The sequence below is a fragment of the Callorhinus ursinus genome, unplaced genomic scaffold, assembly GCF_003265705.2.
Source record: "Callorhinus ursinus isolate GAN/ISIS: 27379988/994484 unplaced genomic scaffold, GSC_fseal_2.0 scaffold1, whole genome shotgun sequence".
Taxonomy (NCBI): Eukaryota; Metazoa; Chordata; class Mammalia; order Carnivora; family Otariidae; genus Callorhinus; species Callorhinus ursinus.
Window position 1 is genome coordinate 110,762,570 of NW_027397063.1, and position 10,680 is coordinate 110,773,249.

The 10,680-nt window shown below is 36.5% G+C and overlaps 1 protein-coding gene across 2 annotated transcripts in view; it reads right to left on the bottom strand.

Moving 5' to 3' along the window:
* Positions 1–931: 931 nt before the first annotated feature.
* The window catches only part of RASA2 (RAS p21 protein activator 2), a 124,425-nt gene continuing 114,676 nt past the window's right edge, over positions 932–10,680 (bottom strand). For both annotated transcript variants that reach the window (XM_025881310.2, XM_025881302.2), the window contains exons 20-24: positions 8,953–9,035; positions 8,013–8,221; positions 7,214–7,317; positions 6,674–6,863; positions 932–4,018 (exon numbers count right to left, since the gene is read on the bottom strand). In XM_025881310.2, the coding sequence (XP_025737095.1) occupies positions 3,988–4,018; positions 6,674–6,863; positions 7,214–7,317; positions 8,013–8,221; positions 8,953–9,035 (617 nt within the window). In that variant the 3' untranslated portion in view covers positions 932–3,987. The remainder of the gene's footprint in view (positions 4,019–6,673; positions 6,864–7,213; positions 7,318–8,012; positions 8,222–8,952; positions 9,036–10,680) is intronic.

Consider the following 10,680-nt stretch of genomic DNA (forward strand, 5'->3'; position numbering starts at 1 on the left):
TTCATTTGGCCTCAGGGTTCTCCTCTTCTGTTATCACGCAGTTTTGAAAGGGAGAAGTATGGCACCCTTTCTCATTAAAGAACTAGCTTGTTTATATCAAAGAATATAACTCGAAGTCTTTGACGTTTCTGACAAGTTCTTTTCTAATACATGAGCTAGCCTGAGTAGGATTCCGGTATTCTGATAAAAGTAGGATCCCTAGATAATCAGAACCCGATTCCTTCCTCTTTATTAACCTTAAGCTCTTCTGGAGTTACAAGGGCTAAGTTTTACGGAGGTTTATTTAGAAATGCTAAGAGGGCTGCTGTGGCCCTAATGGGGAAGTATTCTGGCTTCTCTCCTCGGGGGCACAAGATACCCACTAACCTGGTCTTTGGTGCTGTTGCTTTATATTCTCTAGACAGGTCAGCAAGATGGCACAACATGGTCAAATTCTAACATCTGGAAGGATTGCACTGAAGGTCAAGCTACAGGGCAGAGTAATGTACAGGAGTCAGTGTAGGACCTGAGTAACCAGAAGCTCTGATGTCAACTCTTTTGAGAAAAGTAGAAATGGAATTCTTCAAAAAGTCTAAGATAGGCTGAAAAAGTCAGCTCTGAACTACTTACCCAGACAGGGACAGGGGTGGAATACAATCCTGCATGCTGGACGTGCCCGGCTATCGGGAATGAAGGGATCCTGCATGGTGCCTCTATACTGGAGGTCCTCAAAACAAGTCTGTTGAACGAATGAGTGAATAAGGACCACAGTCCATCAAAAATCAGCCAAGTTAAGTGCAAGAAAAGAATCCTGAGCACTTTTAAAACAGATGGCTTTGTTCTTCTTTGTTACTGAGAACTTCTCATGTTTGCTATTCCCTTAGTGATAGGCAAGGTACAATAATTTTAAGAAATCTTAAATCAGTAAGAAAGTAAGGTCTCACAGAGAATAGACAGGCTTCTTGTAATTTATTTGAGTTATTTCCAAGCGACAGTTACAAAAGTTTTTAATTTTTATAATACTCTTGATAAGAAAATAAAATTTAAATAAAAATACATTCTCAACAATACAACATGGTTACACAAATTCTTAACTACATTAAGTTTTGATAACTTACATATTCAAATTGGACACTGTAAAAACCAATATTTACTAGCAACATATTAATTTCCAAGTTAATAAAAACGGAAGCAGATAATATCGGTCAAGACAGGTAATTTAACTCTAGAATGAGTCCTGTATTTTTCGCATACTGTAAGGACACCTAAAAGGCTTTTTATAGCATTGTCATTACAGGATGTACCGTTAGAACAAATTAAAGGTGCTTTTACTTAAAAAAAAAAAAAAAAAAGGAAAAAATCTGTTTTCTAAAACCTGGCATGAATGAACCTTTCTGATAAATGAATGAAATTAGGCTTCAGAAACAAACAAAAGCCACATCATTCATCACCTTTTTTTTTTTTAATAATAAGGAAAATCTAGTTTTGACATTTAACCATTACCCGTGACATTATAAACATATTTCTTTGGCAAATAAAATCATTCAATTTGATAAATTATATTCCTGGGGGTAAAAAACTTAGCTATTGCCATCATCTTAGTAAATGAATATTAAAAAACCAAACTAAAAAAAAAAACACAACAAACAATAACAAGAATAGATCACCACAACTACAACTGATGGAAATGGCTAAACTAAGAACCAGAACTGGCATTTACGGCAAGAGTTTTTAAATCATCCTTTTCTCTCCTTCTAAGCATTTTCAGGTTTTCAGGGTGAAGTGAGCTGCCATGTATTGTTTTTCAAGTGTGGAAAAGGCAGAGAAAGCAGATCTGGTAGCAAAAATCAAAGTACTCGTAAGTATAACAGTAGAGGAATGAGGCCCTTGGAAGCAAGTACCTAGGTTATTGTAGGGTCCTACTGACACGGTCTCTTATTTCAGTAGACTTTCAAAGAAGATTAATTTAATTTCACATTACTTCTTTTTGGCTGTGCCAAGCTGGTTAATTCCAGTCAAATAGGCTGTTTAAAAGTGTCATGTGAAGAAAATAACTATATGACTAAACTCTTCCGTTCAAATTCAGAGTTATGTATTCACACAGCCTTGGCCCCTTTGACAATGCCATGATCTTTAAAGGCAGTCATGATTGGGGATTTGATATTAGAAATACTTAAAAAATATTTCTTTTGCCTTGAAGAAAAGCAGAGGGCTAAAACAGCCACTAAAGAATGTGGTACTTGGCAATGCTCACATGTCCTTTTCAGGTAGACATCTCAGAGACTCTTAAAAGGAAATTTCAATCTGAATGAAATTCAGCAATGAGAAATTTATTAAATGGTTAAATTCTTTCACATTTATAAATCAGTGTAATTTATGGAATACACAAGCTCATAAAATTTAAAGGAGTCTTTCAAACTTGTCTTTAAAGTGGGCAGGAATAAACCTACCATAATGGAGACTAGGACCGATTCTTAAATAAAACCAATTGATTTTCACAAGTCGTTTAGAGAAATACATTGCTCAGTTATAATCATTTCTGGAACTCTGATTGTGTGCCAATGGTCTTTAAAAAAATTCCCTAGTAACAATATAATTTAAAAACAATTACTCACCAATAACAAAATTGGCAAAGTGTATCCTGATATATAGCTTATGGTCAGGAAAACAAAAAAAGCACTACTAGCTAGACTTACATTAATAAGTCACAGTTTTAAACAGAAATATGTAAATACTCCAAGGTTCAAAGTACCACATTTAGAAAATGTTTTAAATTTTAAAAGACAAAATAAGAGTACCATGGTTTTTAATACTGATGAAGCAATGTGTATCCCTCTTAACTTCAAGGAGGCAACTTGCTTCGACTGCTTATTTACAATTATGGTTTTGAGGATAAAAGTAAATTATTAGGGAAAAACAGGATTCAAACAGTTGCTTGCCCAAACTCCATTTGGCTAGCAGGAAATAAGAAAACAGCAATGAAATATAAACAGTTTCAGGAAAGCACTATTTCTAGACTTAAACACTGATCATTCAACTGATCATAAAGATTAGATACCACAGAGTATCTAAAGTATAATCTGGGGCAGCCAGATTATTAAAGTGCGCCAAGTGACTGTTTTCTAGTTAGCTCTCACCCTCACACTAGGAGGAGGGCGTCCTCATGGTGGCCCTTATAATAACAGGTGAAGTCAAGTGATTCTTCCACCACCTTCTTTCACTGACTACTGTCTCTTCTTTTTCAGAAGAGATGTCCTTACAAGTCACGTTAACTTGAACTTTCAAATCAAGAAAATGAGTACCTGATATTTAAAACAATGAAAAAAAATTTAGTGGTCTCACTGTATTTCATCTGCCATCACTCATCCCAAATGTAAACAAGATGCGCACAACAGTATATGTTCCCTGATTCCTCCTGAGTTCTGTTTACATCTTTAAATAGGCAAAAGGAGCTACCAACCTTCAAGGATGCTCTGGCAGTTTTCAAAAGTCCCTATTGTAATCTGTAATGACTAACAGACGAAAGGAAAATCTCTTTTTTTTTCTTTTTTGAAGAGGGAGGGTTTGATGAACTAAATGGAAAGCTCTGAATTGTCATGGACTGGATTTTCTAGTAAAACACAATATTGGCAGTATAGAGCAGGCACTAATGGTAGTGAAAAGTCCACAGAACATGGAGTGTCACAGGAAGAGATGGTTTCTTGTTATGGAGGAGTTCTCCTTTTGTTATAAAGCTTCTTTAGGAAGATTCTATTAAAAAGAAGCTGCAGACACATGGCTTTTGACATAAAAGATACAAAGGGAATCTTGAATTTCAAATTCTCTAGTAATGCATCAATAGCAGGATTCCCAGTTACTTTCAATTATTAAATATTAAATACAATGTGAATATAGGTGACACTGAAGCCAATGTTCATTCTTAAATACCAGGAACAAAATAAACAATGAATTGAAAAACTCCCAACAAAAATAGTATTTTCCAGTTCTTCTGAATCAGTTGGTCATACTCTAAGATGTTTTTCCTACAATTGGATTTTCCCTAGAAAATAAAAGAAAACCATTTTTCAAAAGATAGATATATAACATTTTAAAAAGTGACAAATTATCTCACAGTATCCATTAAGTATTTGTAATTTTCCCTTGATAATCTCTCATGTCAAGTCTTTTTTTTTTTTTTTTAAGATTTTATTTATTTATTTGTCAGAGAGTGAGAACACAAGCAGGGGGAATGGCAGGCAGAGGGAGAAGCAGGTTCCCTGCTGAGCAAGGAGCCCGATGTGGGACTCGATCCCAGGACCCAGGACCAACTGAGCCAGCCAGGCATCTCTCTCATGTCTAGTCTTATTTCATTAACTCAACAAGTATTTACTGATCATTAAATGTTAGGCACTATTTTAGAAGCTGTGGATACAGCAGTGAACAAAATAGACAAAACCTTGCTCTCACGGAGCTTACTTTCTGTTACAGGGAAAGTAAAATGAACAAGGAAACTAGTACAAGATAGACTGATTTTCTTTTAAGATTTATTTATTTATTGGTGGAGGGGAGAGGGAGCATGAGCACCTGTGTGCTTAGAGGGAAGGGCAGAGGAGAGAAGCAGACTCTCACTGAGTGGGGAGACAGGGGTAGGGCTTGATCTCACAACTCAAGTGGAAATCAAGAGCTGGACAGTCAACCTACCGAGCCACCCCGGGCACCCCAAGAGACTGATATATATATATATATATATATATTTTTTTTTTTTTTTAAAGATTTTATTTATGTAATTGAGAGAGAGAAAGTACAAGTGAGGTGAAGGGCAGAGGGAGAAGCAGGCTCTCTGCTGAGCAGGGAGCCCGACGTGGGGCCCAATCCCAGGACTCCGATATCATGACCTGAGCCGAAGGCAGACACCCAACAGACTGAGCCATTCAGTGCCCCAAGACTGATATTTTTTAATGGAGAAAAATAAAGGTGAGAAAAGGTAGGGTGGTCAGGGGTGGGGGATAGGTACTATTTAAGAGGAGTGGTCAAGCACTGGCTAGGACCTCAAATGGAAATTTCTGGGGACTCCAGGAAAACTATATTAGCACTGCTGGAAGAGAACCCATTACACTAATGTCGAGAAGACAGGATTCGGATGGTTACAATAACCTTTTTCTATCTGGGGAGAACACACATCTGTCAAACTGATTTTTATTGTTCATAAACCACAAATATAATTAATAATCACATTTTTTAAAGAGAGAGAGTGGGGAGGGGCAAAGAGTGATGGGGAGAGAGAATCCCAAGCACACTCCTCGCCCAGAGCAGAGCCTGGGGAGGGGGTTCCCCTCAATCTACAATCTTGAGATCATGAGCTGAAACCAAGAGTCAGATGCTCGACTGACTGAGCCACCTAGGTGCCCCAATAATCACATTATTTTTAAAGAACGCTTAAAACAGTGGGGCCAGTATTCAAAGCCCCTCACTAATCAGCTGTATGACCTTGAACAAAGCACTTAACACCTGTGAGCCTCAGTTTCTCTAGCTGTAAAATAGGAATATAACCACGTTGGACTGATGTGAGGATGAATGAGACAGTGTACACTGTGGACTAAGAACGGTCCCCTCCCTATTCACCTCTGTGCAAACAGAACTCTGATCCTAGTGCTGATACTGTGCAGCCCCATGTTCCAGGGGAAGCTGGGGGTAACTTTAGATAAGGTTCTTTTCTCTTAGTGAGAAGGAAATAATGTCTTTCTGCCTCTGGATACTATTATATAAAAATAGTGAACTGCTGCAGCTCATCCATGACCATGAAGGGACAAACCTTAGGAAGACAGAAATCATCTTGTTGAGGACGGGTGAGTAGCTGGATGGTCCTTGATAACAATATTGAGTTGCTGGACCAACCAACTATGGAAGTTAGGACTTAATTTGTGAGATTAAAAAATTTCCTCTTGTGGGGCGCCTGGATGGCTCAGCTGGTTAAGGGTCTGCCTTCAGCTTGGGTCATGATCTCAGAGCCCTGGGATTGAGCCCCGCATCAGGCTCTGTGCTCAGTGAGTTTGCTTCTCCCTCTCCCTCTGCCCTACCCCGCAGCTCGTGCTCTCTCTCTCAAATAATAAGTAAATAAAATCTTAAAAAAAATTAAATTAAAATAAAATTTTTCCTATTGGTTAAGCCACCTCAGTGGGGATTCTAAAAACACGCTACACAATATGATGTAAAATAGGTACAGTGCCTGGTGGTGGACTAAGCTCCTAATAAAGTGTTAGACATTGCTGCTGTTTTCCACTGTAATAGTCACCTACATCTGAGATGGGTTCAAAGAATCAACTATAAAGTACTTGTAGCATTTTCACAGGTGATTTTTTTTTTCAGTACTTAGTATGTATAAGGCACTGTGGAAGATATTAAGATATTAAGATGGAAAAGGAAGGGTAAAAAAACAAGAACAAAAGCTACTACGTATTTGACTTAACGAAATAATGTGAACATTAAAAGTGGTGATCAAGTACAGCACCAATATAACGAAACAATAGCAGAACTGCAAAGACAAAGACCACTGTGTGAGTGGCCAGGGGAACTTTTTCACAAGAGAAAGGTTCTGAGCTCGGTCTTGAAAGATGAAGGTAAGCAGGAAGTCTGCATGTCAGTGTGAGTAAAGAGTAGTAGTTGGAATCTCACACGATGTTTACAAATACGTTTAAAGAATCTTAAGAATACTTACTTGCTCCCATATTTTGCACTACTTGATCTTTTCTTCCTATACTTTTCATGAGGTTCATCTAGCTTCTCTATGATGCTTTTAATTTGCTGAATTGTCTTAAAGGTTGTTACAGAATCCTCAATTACAAAGTTAGAATAATCATCAGGCTCTTTCTGTGGTCCTTGGTAGACTGCTATAGTTCCACAAGCCTCTAAAAGGAGCAGTAAAATCTCTTATTAGAAAACTAATTCCATAAATGCAATTTTTAGTATACATAAGAACTTTCTGAGTGTCTCAAGCTGGGAAGACTTCCCCTGGAAATGCACAGATAACCCACATACTTTCATTTTATTAATTACGAACAGCCCATTTATGCAAAAAAAGTATCTTTGTGAGTATCTGTGAAAAATGCCCCTTTGGGAGTTTAATCAATGTCCACATAAGCAACATTTTGGTAAAGCTATGAGTATTTTCAACTTTAAGATAATGCCAAAGCAATTACTTCAGGAATTGGTAACAAAGGATCATGGTTATATAAAAATATTTTAATTGTATATTTACCTTCCATTTTCTGCAGCTTAAGTAAACTGAGGGTAAAAAGGGAATAAATTCTTTCTGTTTCTCTGTCTTCATCAATATCTATTTGGATGTCTGCAGGGACACCTCTATGATAAAAATGAAATTAAAGACATTGAAAAATTTCATTTTGTTAACATGCCAAAGACTTTTGGTGACTTGAGATTAAAAAGCAGAACCTCAGAACTTTGCAGGAGGAAACTCAGAAATCTAGTCTCATTTGACAATAAAATGGGGCCAAGAGAGTTTTGGTCATTCTAGCACTCTAATCCAAAATCCAATCTAAAGAGAAATCATTTTCATAACACCTATACTTCAGCACAAAAGCAATACATTACTTCTTAAGTCCATAGGGCTACAACGGCTATTCCATACAATTAGAAAGAGAATGCAAAGTTCTTCCTTGCTCAGGCTTATGCATCTACTTCCGACATTGCTCGCCCCCACCTCACTTTTTTTGACTTGTGCCAACCACTATTTATTTGAGAACATTTTCATCACCCCAAGAAGAAACCCTGTATCCATTAGCACTCCCCAAACCTTCCTCCCTCCAGGCCATCACAACCACCAATCTACTTTCTGTCTATAAATTTACCTATTCTGGATATTTTTTATAAAAGTCATCATATAGTATATGGCCTCTGTTTCTGGCTTCTTTCACTTGGCATTTTTCAAGGTCCACCCGTGTTGCAGCATGTATCAATACTTTATTCCATTTTATAGCTGATAATATTTCATTCTATTGATATACCACACTGCTTTTTTTAATCAGAAAGAAACTTACGCAGTACATGGCTTGCAGCCGAGAGCGTTCTCACTGGTCTCCAAACAGCAGAGCCAGTTTCCGTTGAGATATGCAGAGGGGTGATAAAAGCTGAGCCTGTTCTGATTGCATCGGCTCACCCTGCAGAGTACGTCTATCCATTCATTAGCTTCTACACAATTATTTGCCTGGACATAGAGTGGTTTCTCCATATGTATTACTTGGAACATCTTCATAGGCAATTAAGATAAAAAGTTAGTAACAGAGTCTAAAAACCAACACAGTACAAACAGAAAAAGGTATAATAAGAGAAAAATAGTTTGCTTGGCTAGATAACTGCTGCTCAGGTATCTTACAAATTGTTACTTTTCAAGTAAATTAGTTCCAAGGACAATCTGAGTCACACGGTACTAAGTACAACAGAATATAATTTTTAGAAGTCACACATGTCCAAAGAATGGACTATCATATAAATAGGAATGAAGGGAGGGAACTGCAGATGGAGGAAAAAGTATGAGTAAGGAAAAAGTATGAGTAAGGGAAAAGCAGTGGGAGAATACAGAGAAACAGGAAATCACCCTGATTGGTTTGAGTATACAGTACATAAGATTGCACAGACTGGCTGGGAGTATATTATTAAAGACTTGAATGTCAAGTTGAAAGGTCAGATTAGAGAAGTACTGAGAAAAGTACCTTTAACTTAATAGGCTAGGCAGACTATATAAGGCATCAATAACAATGGACAATTTTATTTTTAAACATTTTATTAAAAAAAAATTTCATTTGAGTATAATGGAGACACAATGTTAGTTTCAGGAAAAATAATGGACAATTTTAAGACAGTTCTAGCCAACAATTAAAATAGTAATGATTAATGGCAAATACAAAACAACCTTGAAAATTTTCAATCAAATAATATGTGCAATTTAAAAAGCTTTAAGTGATTATTCATGTAACTTACATTTTTCTTATTGAAAGAGCTCTCTTCCAGTTTTTCCACAGCAAGAATGTTTTTCACTGGAATTGTGTAAATTGCATCTTTGCCTAAATAATAAAAGAAGTAGAACAAAATTAAAATGATTTCCATCAGAATTATAAGAGGTTAATTACATAAGGTTTAAGCTCATCCTCTTCACAGTAGAAATGTAAGTAACCTAAAGATTTCCTAATGATATACATATAAGTATTCTTTTGTTTTATGGAACAGATGAATTTTGCTTGTTTTCTGTAAGTTACTTTCTCTTTACCTTTTTCAATATAAAATTTAAAACATTTTTAAAGAAAAATATGGGAATAAATTTGATCTTGATATAGAAAACTAGAATGTTGTTATATTTTGTAACAATTATATGGGAACTGAAAAAATAATATACTTAGCAGTAGAGGCCTGGTCAATCTTGCCCAGACATGTAATTTTCTTTCAGGGAGTTCTCACGTAAGGGGTGAATCAGACTGCTAAGCGGATTTTTCTGTTTTAACAGTCTAATATTTAAGGGATTGACCCTGAAAACAAGATTTAAAATTGAAAAGTTGTTTATTACTATCATATATTGGCTGAACAGATGACTAGAACTACCAAATCTACTCTAAGAGATATAGGGAACAAGAGTAAACATTTTATTTGGTAGAGTGAATCATTTACACCTAATTTAAGAATTTGGAAATTTGAGTTTGCCTTTTAAAGGAACTCCACTGTAATATGGCATGATGATATGACGCATTTTGACTTACAATTTACCTGAGAATAGACTATATCTCATATCATAGAAACTATAAGCAAATATAATTATGGCTTTTCCTGGTCATTTTGTAATGTTCTCAGAAAAATTGAAGCTTTGCTTTAATTCTCCCAGAGTTTAAAGCAGAGTTTAATGACACGTATACTGAAGCGCTGGAAGTTAAGAACTCGACGTTCATACTGGTCCATGGGTTAATGTACAGCTTTCTGGTCAAAGACAATTATTTGGTTAGTAAATGTTTTGGGTCCTGAACAGACAGGTTAACCCACAATATTTGTTAAGCCCGGCTGCTGGTATAAAATCTAAAATTTGTGTAATTCAAGCAGATCTGATGTATAATTTTTTAGAAAAGATAAAGTTACTTAATTAAACTATCATACATTTAATGTCTAGTATATACCAGACACTCTTCTAACCACCTGGGATACAGCAGTAAACAGAACAAAAAAGGCCCCTAATGAAGTGTGCATTTAGGTCTGGAAAGACTGACAAAAGACAAATATTAGGTAGACATAGATGTTATAATGAAAATAACGTAAGGTGATATAATAGAAAGTAGCTGGGAAGTTCCTTTAAATTGGATGGTTAGGGAAAACTTTTCTCAGGAAACAACATTTAAATTCAACAAATACAAATCCTAAGTGCATGAGGAAATAAGACTATCACCAGTATCCTGGAAGCAGACAAGATCAAATTTATGGCAGCGGGGGGAGGAGAGAGTAAATGGAAGGAAGCCACAGCCCGAACCACATGTAGGAAAAGACATCCGCAAAAGTAGTGGTTAGAAGACAGCTTCAAGCCAGAGTCACTGGACAGACAGCCGGGAATGGGGACACGGACACACACACACACCAGGATGATTAATGGGGACACGGACACACACACACACCAGGATGATTAATGGGGACACGGACACACACACACACACACACACACCCCAGGATGATTAA